General features: G+C 43.2%; 1 protein-coding gene across 1 annotated transcript in view; it reads right to left on the reverse strand.

Moving 5' to 3' along the window:
• The window catches only part of F5 (coagulation factor V), a 59,637-nt gene that overhangs the window by 17,255 nt on the left and 24,112 nt on the right, over positions 1-18,270 (reverse strand). Inside the window, exons 9-18 of the mRNA XM_015411301.1 lie at positions 18,119-18,221; positions 15,536-15,747; positions 13,877-14,027; positions 12,982-13,194; positions 8,020-10,012; positions 5,346-5,505; positions 3,775-4,011; positions 3,053-3,260; positions 1,674-1,853; positions 595-711 (exon numbers count right to left, since the gene is read on the reverse strand). Coding sequence (XP_015266787.1) covers positions 595-711; positions 1,674-1,853; positions 3,053-3,260; positions 3,775-4,011; positions 5,346-5,505; positions 8,020-10,012; positions 12,982-13,194; positions 13,877-14,027; positions 15,536-15,747; positions 18,119-18,221 — 3,574 coding nt within the window. The remainder of the gene's footprint in view (positions 1-594; positions 712-1,673; positions 1,854-3,052; positions 3,261-3,774; positions 4,012-5,345; positions 5,506-8,019; positions 10,013-12,981; positions 13,195-13,876; positions 14,028-15,535; positions 15,748-18,118; positions 18,222-18,270) is intronic.

Below are 18,270 nucleotides of genomic sequence, written 5' to 3' on the forward strand. Positions count from 1 at the left end.
GGAAATTGGAGGTCTCCCACAGTAGTAGGGAATCAGTGAAATCAGGAGTAGGGATCAGCCCTTGAGTCCATGGAAATTCTAGGCAGGATCCAAGTCAATGTTTTACTCTATATCATTAGCTGCCATTGTTTTCTGATAACAAAGCAGATACATGCCATTACATCAATGTGACCTCACTGCACTCAGCTTTAGCTTTTTATTGTCCGTCACTTGCAAAGCATGTAGCACACGACATGCTTTAATAAGATGTTCCCAAGAGACATAGGAAGGAGGCCTACATCAGAGGCTGCCATGCATTTGAAGCAATGAGTAGGTTGGCCCTGCAATTGTGACATTCCTACATTTTGCTGTATGCAAACAGAGCCTCAGTTTTTTTGAAGCACTCCTCTTCATCGAGCAGCTTCTTAATTTCCACAGCTGAATATCTACTCTCATGGAGACCTGTTAACACACACTCATCCTGCCTTGCCCTCTGCCACCTCATTTATTCTGGATGCATAATTGGGGGAGTTGCAGAAGTGGGAAGAACATAACCATGAGGTAGCTCAGTGCTTCCCAACTGTGCAATGACATTTATGGATTAAGCTCTGTTACCTTTATCGATAACAAGAAAAGCAGTCTGCATTCCAGCTTGCTGATATTCACCAACCTCCGTGTCCAAAAGCCACACACCAGCTTTTGATGGCTTCATTTGAACAGTGCGGAATGAACCTTGAAAAGAGAGAGAAAGTATTTGAGTGTAGGGTTGGAGGACTCGTGACATGAACACCTTGCAGAAGCCCAGCAGGCATGGGTCTGGTTAGTGCCTACAAAAGAAACACACACCCACAGCCTGGGAATCTGAGGAATGTGGTCTTGAACTTCATGATGGAGGAAAATCAGGGTATAAATTATTATTATTATTATGTAGTAACACCATCAGTACACATAGAGTTTGAAGAACTTCATAAGCAAAAAATAGGCAAGCCCCTGTCTACTAACAGCTTACAATCTATAACAGGCAATATTGAAGGCAATGTTGAGGACATGATAGGGGAGAAGGGAGAGAGAGAGAAGTAGGGTGTTTCACTCTTTTGATATTCGCTAGCATGTGAATATTACAGAAACAGGGACTTTATCCCAGATCAACAAAGTTACATAATGCTGGTCATGTTGTCTCAGATGAGCACAGCCTTTCAACAAAAGATAATTGTCATTCTCCTACTGCAGAGATGAAGTTGAAAACAGAAAAGAGGCTGCGACCTAGATAGCCCAGGTAAGCATGACCTTGTCAGATCTTGGAAGCTAAGCAGGGCCGACTCTGGAAAGTACTTGGATGGGAGACCTCCAAAGAATACTGGGGCCAGGATGCAGAGGCAGGCAATAGCAAGCCACCTCTCTGAAAATGTCCAAGGCACACTAGTGGTAGCCAGAAGTCAACCATGACTTCCAGGCAAGCACTCACACACACACACACCTCCCAAAAAAACTCAATTTGAAAAAAAATGGAAAAGAGAAAATGGATTGCCATTGCAACAGAGAAGGCTAGTGAATGAATTGGAAGCAAAACCCACTGTTGTTGCAATAAGCCAAGACAGCTCACACTGATTCATATAGTTAGAACTGACTGGATTCATTCTAGCATTCTACAGAACAGCCCAGTTACTTCAATACATGGATTGAATGATGTTTACCAGGAAGGAGTGGGTAGACGCCAAGCTGATGATCTTCCATTCCCTGTTCTGTGAATGTCTGACCATGAAAATGAACCACATGAATATCTTTCGGCCCACCAGTGTTCAGCAGATGCCAATGAACCATCTCATCCTGATACATCCGCAATCCTGGCAATTGGTACTGGATCCCATTAATAGCTGAAAGGAAAACATTTTAGCAATGATAAAAGAAATTGCAAACAAATATAGTATATCCTATGGCAATCAAGGGAGCTGCGGTGGCTCAAGTGGTTAAGACGCTGAACTGCAGGCTGTGGAAGATCGGTAGTTCAGCAGTTTGAGACCCAAGTGCGCCGCATGATGGAGTGAGCTCCCATCTCTAGTTCCAGCTCCTGCCAACCTAGCAGTTCGAAAGCAAGAAATTGCAAGTAGATAAATAGGTACCACTTCAGTGGGAAGGTAACAGCGTTTCGTGCGCCTTGGTGTTTAGTCATGCTGGCCACATGACCACGGAAACGTCTTTGGACAGCGCTGGTGCTTCGGCTTTGAAACGGAGATGAGCACCGCAACCCTAGAGTCGGATTCGACTGGCTTTCGAGCAAGGGAACCTTTACCTTTATGGCAATCAAATATCTTGATACACATCGTATCACTGCAATTGTCTGTAACCACTGAATGTTTCAAAGCATTGGTCTTGCAATACTTATGCAACTCAGTGCCTTAATTAAAATATTATCTTCATAGCAGAAAGCATTGTAAATATATACTGGAAATCTCAAATTGTATATGTGGGTGTGGATCATCAAAGTGAGCACAATCCTGCCAGCAATAAGAACAACTCCTTCCACTCCTTCCATATCCAATGTGAAAATGGGAACTTAATAAATGAACGACCGTTCTCCTGAAATAGAAAGGAGTGTACGTGTGCTCAACTTCAGCAGAATTGTGCCCATCTTTGGGTTACGAAGGCTGCAGCCCTCCTCGTAAAGGGAGAGAAAGGATTATGACGGCTGGGTGAAGTGGATTGTAAACAGTGCATTGCAAAGCAAGTTCATACTGTTGTTTGTTTTAATAAAGAGTGTATTGTATTAGTGAATACAGACATGCTTAAAAGTCTAACAGTGACCAAGTCTAAGAAATGACCAAACCAGTTTGGTGCTGGTGCAAGATACGAGTTAACAGGGAGACTGGTTATGATGACACAATAGAGAAAACAGGGATCAGTGTTTGTAAAACAGAAGTTATTTGAAGTATAAGTGATGGCACATAAAAATCACACGCAGATGACTCATGTACACAAATTATTAACATATAGCAATCTCCCTGTCTCTTTTCTGTTGTTAAAGACTGAGTTATTCTTTGCCACCATTATAAAAGACAAAGGTAAGCATCTATACCAGGATATGTGTGGCATCTTTCAGCATCAGCAGTTCTGTCTGCACACGTCTTCTTGGCCTGTTTATTGAAGTACCAGCTCTTCTTTTCATCAAAGACCATAAACAGGAGGACAAATTCCCGCATATCTATTGGCTTGTTATACTTGTCAAGCATTCCCTTTTGACAGATCAAAATTGGCCCAATCAAGCCAGAGTGTATATCTTTTCCCTGCAAGACCAAAACGAAATATGACTGATAAGAAAGCGGTTCTGCAAATCAGTTTCTAATGGAGACTAATTGCTGGTTTCAAAAGTGGTTTATTTTAAAAACATAATTTTGATTCATTTTGGTGCAAAGATTCATGAACAGAGTTAATGGAAGTTATAACATGGTAATTCTTTTCTGTTTCACGCATACACACGAGACTCTCAAATGCAAGATACATCTGCACAGCAAACTGCATGTAAAATAAATTCAGGTGGGGTAGCCGTGTTGGTCTGAAGCAGCAGAACAAAGCTTCAGTCCAGTGGCACCCTGAAGACCAATGAAGTTTTATTCAAGGTATGCCCCCGAAAGTTCATACTTTTAATAAAATTTTGTTGGTCTTAAAAGTTCCACTGGACTCAAACTTTGCATCTAAAATAAGAGATGGAAATACTTTATTAAGATTGAAAAAAAAGCATTTACAGTCTAATTCAAAGCAATCTGCAGGAGTGTTACTTTTTAAAATAGATTGTCTTACTGGGTTTACAGCAGAGTAGTAGGCCCAGGACCTACAAACTTTCCCATCTTGTGTAGGTCCTGACCGTTTGGTCGCATGCCAGACATAGGTATAGGTGCCATTTGGCTGGATTGCATCATCATTCTTGAACCATTCTGGAGACTGATCATCATAGCTTCTGCCTTCAGACGATTTCTCATAGGAAAGTCCATGAGCATGAAGAGAATATGCCCTGGAGGCCAGATTTTTAAAATGAACCTAAAGAGTTGAAGAGACAGTGATTACCGGTGATGAAGAAGCACGCCTCCCAAAACAGCTTTTAAAAACATTAAGCTGTCGCTGCCCTGGGTACAGGTTTTGTAGCCTGAGCCTGGAACAGTTCAAGTCTAGGCGGTGGTTTCTGCAGAAGAGTCCTTTGTCATATGGAATGTCCACACACTGCTTTGCAACGACTGAAGAAGCATTTGTTCACACGTGCCTTCCTGTTTTCATCAGGGCCACCAATGCAGCTAACAATTTTAAAAACATTCATAATAAAATCACATATTAAAAACCAACAACACACACACACACATCATTAAAACAATTAAAATCAAAGCTAAAACACATACAAAAACATAAAATATAAATCCTGAAATCCTGTTGTGGGATGTGCACAGCTAGCTGGCTGAACAGATAAAACTGAGCATAGGTCATGTCCTCTCAGACAGTTGCTGCTCCCAGTAAAATGATAAATGTTAGTTCCTACTTGTCTTCTGACAGTGCTCAAGTTGCTTAAGATCCTATTAATTTTTCTAATAATTTTTTGTACTTTCCTATTAATTAGTGAGATCTCCCTTACTCTTAAATCTTATGGTAGTACCATAATCCTGTATTGGTGACAGTGGAAATTTCATTCATCTCCATTTGACCGATTCAAGAGATGGGTCACCACGACAGAAGGAAACTTGCTTCTTCCCCAGTGTTCAGAGATAGGTCTCTTCAATTACAGATTAGCTGAGCCTCCCCAATAGGTGTTCCTGTTTCTGTTCTCTTTTTTCTTCTTTCCTGGCTTCCTGTACTGTGCAACGCTCTTCTGAGTAATCTGCACAACTAGAGGATCATACAGTATTCTGCTGGATGGATCAGAGGCACACCCTTCTGCTGAGGAAAAGGATTTCTGTTCAAGGAACCACAGTTTTACACTGCAGAATTGTGTAAGACAACTTAAACTAGATTTCAGTATGTATTTCCACTTGCACAATATCTTGTACTTTGCAAAGCAAAAGAACTGCTATAGCACTTCACAAATTCTTGTATTTGCAGAATTTGTAGCAACTAGATCCCTTCCATCCACAGGTTTTTTTGGACCCAACCCACTGAAAACATATTTGTACATAATTTCCAGTTGGATTCAAATTCACAGTTCTATCCTGTTATTGTACCATATATATATAATTCCCATTCTAGAGTTTAACCACAAGATACAAAATGTATCAGCAATGCTTTAGGAATGCTTCATACACAAACTAAAAAGGAAATCCATCCTTCCCAGATGACACATTCAATCCTTTATTAACCTCCCACCTTATTCTAATAGGAAATGGACTTACCAGGATGACATCGTCTACTTCAGCTCTGATGATGGGACCAAGGATGCCAAGGTGATCTTCATATTCCCTTCTAACTACAGGCGTTCTGAAAGTGCTGTCTTGATAACCTCGGAAAACCACCTTTTTGTACACTGTGCTGGCTGAGCCACTTTTCACTGCACTGAGGACATGGAGCATTAAAAAACAACCAAACTGTAAACGAAACAATTATTTTCTTATGGCTAAAGTGAATAGTAAACAATTTCCTGGGAATCTGGTCTGGGAAGTGACAAAGCTACTCCATGATCAAAGAATAAGCAATATGTACCAACGCTAGTATTTAGCGCATGATTCCATTGAATTTACTAGATAGAATTCGGAGAGCTACTTTGTATATGTCAAAGGCCTTGGTTCAGCCCTTTTTCAAGTCTGGGTTGTTTTTTTCCTGAACAACATGCCTCTGTACTATATCACAAACTTTAAAAGACCCTCAAAATGTAGTACATGGTGCTGTTCTTTAACAGATAAAAGCACAGAGCTATGGTGGGCATATAGAAGTAATGGCACCATTCTTTAAATCCTGCCCAATGTCAACATTATACTCAAGAAGAATAAGGGCTAATGCTCCATAAAGACTTTAGCTAAGAAATTTCAAAAGTTTACAAAGATATCCGGCCTTCCACAAATCAAACCTGATTTCCCTCCTTTCCTTTTCACCAAGCAGCCTCTTGTGCCCCTCCCCTGAAATTCCTATTCAAGGTCAGGGGATTCTCCTGAACAAAATATCATGTGATGTGACATGTGGTCCTATAAAAAGAAATGGACAAACTTGCCCCTCAATCTCATGAGCAAGCAGAGCAAGATCTAGGAGTCTATATTCCACTTGCACAAGAATAATGGCAGGCGTTGTGCTCCTTGCATTGAAGGGCTGACAGGCAGAAACATAATAGTAGTCCAGTTACTATTGATGGAAACCATTGCCATTTACACCCTGGGTGTCAAACATAAGGCCCGGGGGCCAGAAACAGCCCATTCAGGGCTCTTATGTGGCCTGTGAGCAACTGGTGCAAGGGAGGGAGTACTGGGGGAGAGTGGGCGGAGCCGCTCCATTGTGGCTTCAGCATGGCAGAACAACCTCATCTGCAGCAGTCAAGCATCATGGGAGCATCTGCCCAGCTGCCTCTCCAGTCTGCCTATGTGGGTTTTCCTCTGCAACCCCCTCCCAGCCCATGGGGCCTTGCAGTGAGGATACAGTAACTCGGAGCTGCAGGCCTTTATACAGTTCCTATCTACAGTACCTGGCATTACGTTTTATGGCACACATGGCCTGCTCTGGCAAAGTGACATTTATGTCAGATGCGGCCCTTGTAACAAATGAGTTTGACACCTCCGCTCTGTGCTATTGAATGAGTATGAGGGCAGTTTGGGCAGGAGGGGCCAGAAAAAGCAGTCACCCACCAGTTAACCAAAAGCCTGGCAGAATAGCTCCGTTTTACAGGCCCTGTGGAACTGTAATAAATCCTGCAGGGCACTGATCTCAGTTGGGAGCATGTTCCATGAGGCTGGGGCTTGGTCAGCAAAGGCCCTGGCCCTAGTCGAGGCCAGGCAGGCATCTTTTGGGCTGGGGACTGCCAGCAGGATGTTGCTCTGCTGCGCATAAAGCTCTACAGGGCACATATGGGGAGAAGCGGTCCCGCAGATATGTTGGTCCCTGGCTGCCCAGGGCTTTAAAGGTTAGCACCAACACCCTGAACCGGATCCGGTACTCAATTGGTAGCCAGTGTAATTGGTGTAGCACTGGCTGAATGTGCACCTGCACAGATGTTGCAGGCAGAAGGCATGCAGCTGCATTCTGCACTAGTCGCACTAGCAATTTTACAGCCGCAGTGCCTAGTTTAAAATTATTTAAGCAGTTTAAGTAGTTGATGGAAACATTAACATAGAGTAAAGTATTAAAATAGAAATAAACTAACGAAACAAACATGAGTATTTGTGTCCCTCAGCCAAGAGGTGCTTCGTCACCTCAAAGTCAGACAACAAAGCTGCTAAGCTTTAATTAAAAAGAAAGAAAAGGGGAGAAAAGTCACCTGTGGAGCCAATTGGACAAAAGGTTGTCTGGGGCTTGTAAGATCAGACCCTTGACAAATGTGTACAAAGCAGCCTTATCCTGAGTCACACCATTGGTCCGTTTAGCTCAGGACTGTGTACTACGTTTCCTAGGGGCAGCTTTCTGGGGTCTCAGGAAGAGCTATGTCTTTCCCAGCACTTGCTGCTTAAGATCCTTCCTGTGTAAATGCTGGAGGACTGAACCTGGACCGTGCTGCATGCAAAGCTTGTGTTCTGCCACTGAGTCATGGTCCTTCCCCTGTGGTATCCTCTTGTGATCGTGGGGCACCCAAAACTGATTAGCACAAATTGATAAGCACTGATCGGCACAAAATTTGATTCATTGTTGTCTGAATGCACATTCTTGGTTTGAAATACCTGGTTTGCACAGTGCTCTAAAATCCCAGATCAATTGCAGCACATCCAAGGTTGATTCCATATTATCAGCTCACTTATTTGACTTATTTCTCCTTCTTACATGGCTCAAAACTTAATAGCATTGAATGTTAATATCACATTAGTGATTACAGTAGTTAAGACAGCAACATGGAATCAGGCAGTGGTAAAAGAGAAAAAACAACAATCAAACCTTTTCCTAAATGCTGCATAGTCCCACACATCTTCTACAGCAGCAATGTAGTATATCCTCTTGTACCCATTATCGAAAGCACGTAGATAGTGCCCAGCTATGTCATCAGGGTTACGCACGGAACTTAAGTTAAGTCGGGAGTCTGTTGTATATGGGTCATCATAGTGTACAGTTTCATATTCGACTGAACCACTGGAACTCTCTTCACTGTCTGAGTATATTGGGTCAAACTCTTCATAGTCCCCATTTTCATTGGGGAGGCCTATCTTGACAAAAGGTTTAACTTGACTTGGTGTCAGAGTATAATTGACTTCATTCAGTAGCATAGTATGGTTGGCTTTATTGAAAGCTTGGGTATCGTTGAGCCCCTTAGATGACTCTGGAGGTTTGAAACCTCTTGGAGTCATTGAGGCACGTAGATGTTCCTTTTTCTTCTTTCGTCGGGCTTTCAAGAAAGTACCAGATGTCTTCATAGTACAGTTTTCATGTTCCTTTTCAATCAGAACTCCATGCTTGATGCCCACTTCCTCTTGGCCAAGGTCAGGCTGGGAATCTCCTTTATACCTCTCTTGCTTTTTTTTACCAGGGAATATGGTATTTTCTGGATCCATTGTGGCATTTCTAGAGCTGTTCTGAAATTTGTCATCAACAGTGTTAGTAAGGTCTATCCCTGTGTCATAATTCTCTTTCTCAGAGACAAAATTCCACTCATAATTTGTCTTTTTAGAGGGACACTTCTGCCTTTTGAGAGGTAAAACTTTCGGTCTTTCTGTTAGTGGCTTTGGAATGACCGTAGGAACTAAGATGCCTAAAATATCACCCAAAGTTGAATTGCTATGTCGCTGGAATTTTGACAATACTAATTCAGAAGCATGGGGTGATTCAAACTCATCACTTTTGGCTGCCTGCTCCACAGCAGAAGTTAAATTAGTTGAAAGGATGGGAAACTCATCTTCATCATAATCATCTGAAATGTAATCAGTTTCTAAATTAAATTGTGAATTATCTAAGGTGGAGGTGTTTTCTGCTCTAGGTATGGCAAGAAAGGCCATACCTGAAGTTGTGTTGCCTAAAGCAGAGAGGTTTCTCTTTTGTTGCACATAAAAGAGCAGAGCACGCATCTGTTTAACAGCAAAAAACATTGCCTCTGATAGACCTTGTTTTACCTTCTCTCTGTCCAAAGTATCTTTTCCATCTGCATTGTCTTCTTCTTCCTTCTTTGAAGAGGGTTGTGAAAATATGGCCATGGTGCTATTCTCTGTGTCAGCTAACAATTCTGCTGGATCTTTGCTCTGTGCTTCCCCATCAGTTCTCAGGGGCTCTGCTCCATTTGTTTGATTATAACTAATTGAGATCACAGTACTATTCTCTCCATCACTACTTTGGCCTTCTTCAGATGATAAGATGCTAACTACTGTAGTGATATCTGAAAACACAGCCTCTTCAGCCAAAGACGAGTAATTTGGATGGAGTGAACTAATGGCGGTGAGGTAAGAAGTGGTACTTTGAGTTTCCAGCATTTCACCACCGTGCAAATTATCACTACTATTTGTAAACACTTGATCTAAGGTTACAGGTAGGTCATAGTTTCTTGTAGAGCTGGTGCCATAAGTGTCTTCCATTGCAAGAGCAGTAAGATTATACTCCTCTTCCTCAGCAGCTGAACTGTTAAAACTTCGAAGTCCCAGCAATGAAGCTAATTCTTCTTGGGAATCCTCTTCCTTCTCATCCTCTCTCTTTCCCCCATAGTCTTCTTCTTGGAATCCATAAAGGGTGGCTAGGTTTTCTTGATAATCATAGTCTTCTGCTATTGTGCCTCTTTCTTTTTTTGCTGTTGTTTCTGTAGCGGCCACGGGAAGTATTTCAGGGGGCACAAAGACACTATAAAAAGCATCGTCTTCTGTGTAATCAGTTTCACATTTGACGTCCCTAAACCTTGTTCTCATGCCATTGCTCATTTCACGGGAGCCCCAGGAGAACAGAAGCCAGGTTCCTGCAAAAGGAGAAGAGCACAGATTGTGTTTTTCTTATACAGATATGGTTCAACTTTGTCTGGTACCAAAACTATGAAGTCTGTGGCTCGTAGGAGTGGTGGCAAGGACTGATACAAAGTCATCCCTCATTATACTGTTGCACAGTCAAGCCTAGCAGAGCTTATGAATCACTATAGGAAAAGTAGAAGCTCTGCCATTAGGGTAGATAAATCCTTATAGAGATAAGCGATGGAAGACAGACTCCTAAGGATCAGAGATGGGAATGGTATAGTTGATAATGGCAACTCCATGCAAAGATACTACAGCATGTGGAAGCCTTCCTTCAAAGGATTTGTGTGGGAGAAAGATGACAGTTCTCATCCTCATCATCATCCCACAGTGCCTTGATCATTCAGCACCAGGGACAGTTCCAGGGTTTGAGGGCCCCCTGCCCACCATCAGCCCCCCCTTCCTGAACACCCACCCACCCACCTAGGTGCCATCCCTCTGCCTGTATGTCCTTCCCCTGTCTGCTTTCAAGCTCTCCCATCACCTGTGCTCACAGTCACCTGCACACCCTTTCCCTGATGGGGCTGAGCAGGGTGAACGCCTGAGACTGCTACCACCATGGCTGCTAGCTGTGCTACAGCTGTGACCACACACATGCACTTCCCTGGCATTAGTGGGCAACACATGGAGCTGGGAGTGTGGGTGACAGAGCACTTGTAAGCTGGTGGGGGAAGAATGTGTGTTCAGGTAGCAGGGGAGGTGTGCAGGCAGAGGGGGCTGGAGGCAGTGGGCCTAGAAGAAGTCCACGGCAGCTCTCCTAATTTAGGATACATTGACACAGGCCCTGTTCATGACTGCTGTCTGGAAGAACCAGAAACCATAGACTCTCCATCTTCCTGGGTGAAGAAAAATCTCTCTCTAAGAGCCAGTTTGGTGTACTGGTTAAGTGCGCAGACTCTAATCTGGGAGAACTGGGTTTGATTCCTCCCTCCTCCACTTGCACCTGCTGGATGACCTTGGGCAAGCAATAGTTCTTCTGGCACAGCTGTTCCTGAAAAAGAGCAGTTTCTGTCGGAGCTCTCTCAGCCCCACCTACCTCACAGGGTGTCGTGGGGAGGGGAAGGGAAAGGATCTTGTAAGCTGCTCTGAGACTCCTTTGGGTAGTGAATGGCGGGGTATAAATCCAATCTCCTCCTCCTCCTCCTCCTCCTCCTCATCTGACAAAAACATCTGGCACTACCTGACCCTGGTTGCTAGTCAGTGCATATCTGGAGTGGGGGCTATCTCCCTCACAACCATCATGGAACTTAGAGAAAGATGACAGGGAAGAGGACATTTCAGAACATCATCTCCCCCCACCGCACCTTTATCTTTTACCAGTTCCTTAAAAAAATCTTATTGCAGTTATTGTGTCTCTGTTTTGCTTATTGTGAAGAGGCCTTGCTATCAGGTGAAAAGGCAGCATATAAATGATTAAGAAATAAATAAATAACAGTGCAGCCTAGATGGCAAGGGAGCCTGCACCTCAGGACATACTGGTGAGGTGTGGATTACAGCGGACATGATTTCACATTCTCATAGCAGGCATTCTGTTGTTAAGCATGGATCACAGTACACAGAACAGCCTGCTGAAGAGGAAACTTCAAAGGTTGCTCCAACTGCACTGAGTCTGTCTGAACCCAGCTAATCATGTTGGCCATTCTTGGCAATCTCTTCTTGAATAGATTCCACTGACTGCACAGGAGCAAAAAGCAGGGAATGCATTCTACCTGATGTTGGTCATTGAAAGGATGCATATGTGCAAAGAAGGAACCAATGGCAAACAAGTCCATTATGTATACAAATCAGCCAGGTTAATGATCTGGATATCCAGGACCCTAGGGGATACTGTGGTTCCTCTGATAAATGAGATCCTTCAGTTCTTGGGCTCGGAAAAAGCAACTTCAGGCTTCAAAAACCAAAGGGTTATGGCGCAAGCTTCTTGGCATGGTGTTATGCTCAAGCAAAATTTCACAAGGAACATTCAGGCAATCCAGTCAAGAGCATGTCTGACATGCAATTGAGCAGATCTGAGCAAGGTATGTTTACCTGAGAAGCATGCTTGCGGCAAAGTTCCCTGCATGTCAACACTGGACTAGATGGCCTGACTCAGCATAAAGGCAGCTTTATATGTTTATAACCTTTGAGCTAGAAGCTAACAACAGCTGGAGAGATGGGTGAGATATGCAAGCAGGTGGAGAACTATGTGCAAGTCAACCTCTCCAGGCTCACCTCACGTTTCAATGGGATTTCAGGAGACTTGCACAGCTGCTGGTCCCTGCTGTGGCTATAATCTCTGGAGCCATTATGTGCAGAGAATATGCACATTATGATGCTCTTCCTGGTGATGTTTAGAGGTAGCATGAAAATGTGCCGTGTGATTTGGAGAAATCCCATAGTAAGCAGGTGTTACAGGTGCTATAAAAGTCAACAGAGCTTGGTCTGTAAGGCAAATGTTTCACCTGTCCAAAATCATGATCCTGAATGGTTTTCAGTGAAAGTGATTTTCAAAGAAGTGGACAAAGAGCTACCTTACAAGAAGTGACACACACACACACACACACAACATAAGACTGTTAACAGGTATTTTCAAAATACTAATGAGAATCAAACATTTTCATTTGTACTTGAAAATCATTGTAGCTGTTGAAAAGAATGAATTACTGCTGTTTACATATATGGATTAAATGTATTATTTGAGGAGGTGCAAAGCGGAAGTGAAGTTATTCTTTCATCAGACAACACTAGCCCTTATTTTGATTTCCATACTCAAAACACAGTACACCATCTGTATTTCTAGATAGAAGGAAATAACTTGGTCAAACTACTAGTCCTTTCTGCTCTAATAACAGGGACAAACAACTCATCAGAATCTACCCTGAGGACTGATGCCAGGCTTATTTGTGGGTAAATAAGTGAACAGCATAGTTCTGTCACTTACCAACATTGTTCATGGTCACAGTTGCAGATTCACCACTCATGGGGAAAAGATTTAATATGTCTTGATCTTTTCCTTTGTTCAGAAAAGTGTGACCCAGAAGATGTACGGGCACGGTCAGATCTTGGGTGCCTACACTGGAGAGATGCCATTCAACAATGGAATCCTGGCAAAATCCCAAGATATTTGTTCCATCAGATGCGAAGCCATTGAGAGCTGGGGGGGGTGGAGAGGAAAGCTGCAGTTAAAAGTAATAGCTTCACCAACAGCATGTTGACTTTCTTACCCTACAAAAAGGATGGAATTGACTCAGATTCACACACAGCTGACAATCTATGCGACAGGTGATGCAGGATACTGCCCTACATAGAAAGCATCCTGCAACTAATTTATCAGTGCATGAAGGGAAGGGTTATATTAAACCTTTCTCTCTGATGAGTTCGAGAGATTTGTCTCTCAGGAAGGCAGAAGCAGCCTTGAATCCCACCCTTTCAGTCTACCTACTCATTCCGCTTAACTGGTCTCAAGTGTTGTCACTGTCATCAAGCTTAGCAACAGGAAAACAACATACTATCTTCTATTTTTAGTAGATGGTGGAAAGTGCCATCAAGTCGCAGCTGACTGATAGTGGCCCTGGAGGGTTTTCAAGGCAAGAAACATTCAGAGGCGGTTTGCCCTTGCCTGCCTCTGCGTAGCAACCCTGAGACTTCCTTGGTGGTCTCCCATCCAAGTACTAACCAGGGTCGACTCTGCTTAGCATCTGAGATCTGGCAAGATCAGACTAGCCTCAGCCATCCAGGGCAGGGATTTTTTAAAAAGTACACCTTGAAATAACTTACACAGTACTATGTCAGGTTCTCAAAAACTTAGCAAAACATTAGCTCAGGTGTATACTCACTGTGCATGACATTAGACTTGTAGAATTTGGGGTCATCTCTTTTGACAGTGGAGGGGTTGCTGCAGTACTGCTTGATGTTGTCCTCCAAATACCAGCTTTTGTTTTCATCGAACACCGCAAAGACGGCATGCTGCTCCACATCAGCCTTGTTCTGGAAAACACCAAGACATGCCCTAGTTGCTGATAGCACGAAGAACTCTTCACTTCATCTTGACTGATGGTTAAAGAATCCCAAAGATGGGCAGAAGGTATCCCAAGATACTCCCTAGAGGAGGAAAGATTTTAAACTTTTTGCAAGGAGTAGCATTGGGGTCACTGTCTATTCTCACGCCGTGACTTACTGCATAGCCATAACAAAGCTGGAAGTTGATTGGCCACAGATCTGGGCTGCCCAGAAAGCCACTTACTAATGAATTCACAGGCCACTGTTCTCTCTTGTAAGTGCTGGATCACTGCTACACTAGATATTTCCCCCCTGGTTTGAAAGTCATAACATTGCTATTTATCTTGGATTTCACTGACACTGACTCAACAAAAGATAGGATGATATCTAAATCTGTGATTTTCGCTAGGACAAAAGTTACACTGCAATAGCTCCTGTGATCATGACAATAAGCTAAAAGTGGTAAAATCCCATTTCTAATTCCAGATGGTTAACGACGTTGGTAAAGCAAACAAACAGCAAAGGAGTATCATGGAATATCAGAAAACCAACATCCAAGATATAAAGATGATACTGTGAAATTTAACTACAGATCAGTTAAAATGCTAATGATTTTTATTCTACTTTCTATAATTCATTTCCTTAATGTAATCTCTGCAATTCAATAAATAATCATTTATAAAATCATTTGTATGTCTAATTTTTCAAATTTTAACTAATACACAAAAATATGGTTTCCACAATCCTCACAAAATTTTCAGCACTGAACAATTCTATGTGCAGAGTGTAACGTACAATGGCAGAGGTCATTTCGGGGGGGAACGCGGGGGAACACAGTTCCCCCGGGTGAGGTGCAGGGGGCGGGGCACATGATGAAGCCCCGCCCCCTGCTTCCGACCGCCCCCTTCCAGCCCTCATTCAGCCAGGAGGAGGCAGGAGAAGAGGGAGGGTAAGTTGCTTCCTCCCCGCCTCTCCCCACCCCTGCCTGCCTGGGAGGGCCTTGGCAGGGCTTCCTCGCACTCCCGCTGGCCTTGCAGGTCCACCGCCGGGCCCCTGATGTCAGGGTGTGTGGCATATGCTAATGAGTTATGCTAATGAGTTCCCCTAGCTCTTTTTCTACAAAATGACCCCTGTACAATGGTAACCGTTAAAATATTCAATGAAAAGGACAAGAAAAGAAACATTTAAAGAGAGAACCAAACATTCAAATAGTCTCTAACCTTTGCAACCAAAAGATTTGTGGCATCTAAAAGTTTAACCACTTTATTGTAGCATAAGCTCTCATGGGGATAGAGACCAGTTGTACTTTCAAAACCTTCAAAACCGCTTTGACTAGCAAGAGTAGTGGAACCAAATAAATTAGGGTGAACTCCTCTGTCATACCATCTACAGCTCTAATGTCTATTGCTGTCTCCAGCCAGAGAAGGAACAGATCAACAACTAAGTTTGACTACTCTCTGTCTCACTGTTTCAGTCCTTGCAAGACGTGACTGTACCTGCACTCCTCTCTGGTTAAGCGCCCTGCCTTTACAGATCAGAAGGTGTCCAATCAGTCCGGAGGCGATATCCCTTGTCACATCCACAGCACTATGATACAATCTGGTAACACACTGAGGATCCTCTGCTGTGGGACCATCTGTGTCAAGTACAGTCCACTTGTACGTATATGTTTCTCCTGGTTGGACAATTTTACTTTGTGTGCTGTTCTCTAACATAAACATAAAGGAAACAAGAATATAAGCAAATGGAAGACAGTCTGTAAAGTATAATTACTAGATTTTTCTACCCTTTCCTGCTATACAGCTTTAATGTATCTCCCTTTCTGTAATACTATGTGAACTCGCTCCAGGTCACAGAATACTGCATGACGTCTGACACCACAAGTGAGTACTGGAGTCAACATGATCTCTCAATAAAACAATAAAACAATAGAGCAATAAAACTTTCTTCAAATACATTAGAAGCAGGAAACCAGCCAGGGAGGCAGTGGGGCCCTTGGATGACCAAGGGGTAAAAGGAGTACTGAAGGATGATAGGGAAATGGCTGAGAAGCTAAATGCATTTTTTGCCTCCGTCTTCACTGTGGAAGATGAGAGGTGCTTGCCCACTCCAGAGCCGCTGAGTTCGGGAGGGGTGTTGAAAGACCTGAGTCAGATTGAGGTGACGAGAGAGGAGGTCCTAAAACTGATAGACAACTTAAAAACTGATAAATCACCAGGCCCAGATGGCATACATCCGAGAGTTCTGAAAGAACTCAATTGTGAACTTGTGGATCTCCTGACAAAAATATGTAATCTCTCCTTAAAATCAGCCTCCATTCCTGAGGACTGGAAGGTAGCTAATGTCACTCCCATCTTTAAAAAGGGTTCCAGAGGAGATCCGGGAAATTACAGGCCAGTCAGTCTGACGTCGATACCGGGTAAATTGGTGGAAACCATTATTAAGGAAAGAATTAGTAGGAACATAGATGAACAAAACCTATTGAGGCAGACTCAACATGGGCTCTGTAAGGGAAGATCTTGTCTCACTAACCTGTTAATGTTCTTTGAGGGGGTGAACAAACATGTGGACAAGGAGGATCCAATAGATATTGTTTACCTTGACTTCCTCATAGCTTTTGATAAAGTTCCTCATCAAAGGCTCCTAAGTAAGCTCAAAAATCATGGGATAAAAGGACAAGTCCTTTTATGGATCAAAAACTGGCTAATTAATAGAAAACAGAGAGTGAGTATAAATGGGCAGTTCTCCCAGTGGAGGGGGGTAAGCAGTGGGGTACCACAGGGATCAGTACTTGGTCCACTGCTTTTTAACTTGTTCATTAATGATTTGGAGTTGGGAGTAAGCAGTGAAGTGGCTAAATTTGCGGATGATACGAAGTTGTTCAGGGTGGTGAAAACCAGTGAGGATTGTGAGGCACTCCAAAGGGATCTGTCAAAGATGGGCGAGTGGGCGTCAACATGGCAAATGGGGTTCAATGTGGCCAAGTGCAAGGTGATGCACATTGGAGCCAAAAATCCTAACTATAAATACACGTTGATGGGGTCTGAACTGGCAGAGACAGATCAAGAGAGAGATCTTGGAGTTGTAGTAGATAACTCACTGAAAATGTCGAGACAGTGTGTGACTGCAATAAAGAAGGCCAATGCTATGCTGGGGATTATTAGGAAGGGTATTGTAAACAGATCAGCCAATATCATAATGCCGCTATATAAATCAATGGTGCGACCTCATCTGGAATACTGTGTGCAATTCTGGGCACCACACCTTAAAAAGGATATTATAGCTTTGGAAAAAGTGCAGAAAAGGGCAACTCGAATGATAAAAGGGTTGGAACACTTTCCCTATGAGGAAAGGTTAAGGCGCTTAGGGCTCTTTAGCTTGGAGAAACGACGACTGAGGGGTGACATGATTGAGGTTTATAAGATTATGCATGGGAAAGAGCAGGTAGAGAAAGAGGTACTTTTCTCCCTTTCTCACAATACAAGAACTCGTGGGCACTCCATGAAATTGCTGAGCGGTCGGGTTAGAATGGATAAGAGGAAGTCCTTCTTCACCCAAAGAGTGATTAACACTTGGAATTCACTGCCACAGGAAGTGGTGGCGGCTACAAGCATGGACGGCTTCAAAAGGGAATTAGATAAGCATATGGAGCAGAGGTCCATCAGTGGCTATTAGCCACAAGGTATAGATAGGGACTCTGGGGCAAGTGATGCTCTGTCATCTTGGTGCTTGTGGGGGTCAACAGTGGGATGGCTTCTAATGTCCTGGCCCCACTGGTGGACCTCCTGATGGCACTGGTATTTCTGGCCACTGTGTGATACAGAGTGTTGGACTGGATGGGCCTTGGCCTGATCCAACATTGGCATCTCTTATGTTCTTATGTTCTCCTTGTGCTACATTACTTTCCTAATTGCCTCATTTCTGCTTTGATATCTATTAACTTACTTTACAGTTACTTTGAACATCCTTGACAGGACTGACATTTTGTGAGACTAGTGAGAATTCTAGGTGGGACTGCCACAGCAATACATAGTGAAAAAGCACGGAAGAAATCGAGGTCAAATAATGAAACTACTGACCTTTGGAGTCTGAAGGATAGACAGCTCCTTCTGCCTCTTTTGAAAGTGTTACACCATGCACATAAATGCTGTAAGGTCGACTGGCCATATTTTTGAATACAATCTGTTTCAAAATGGGGGGGGGGAGATAAATTCAGTATAGTACAATGCTA

This window comes from Gekko japonicus, unplaced genomic scaffold (genome assembly GCF_001447785.1).
Source record: "Gekko japonicus isolate JY-2015 unplaced genomic scaffold, Gekko_japonicus_V1.1 scaffold2240, whole genome shotgun sequence".
NCBI classification, from domain to species: Eukaryota; Metazoa; Chordata; class Lepidosauria; order Squamata; family Gekkonidae; genus Gekko; species Gekko japonicus.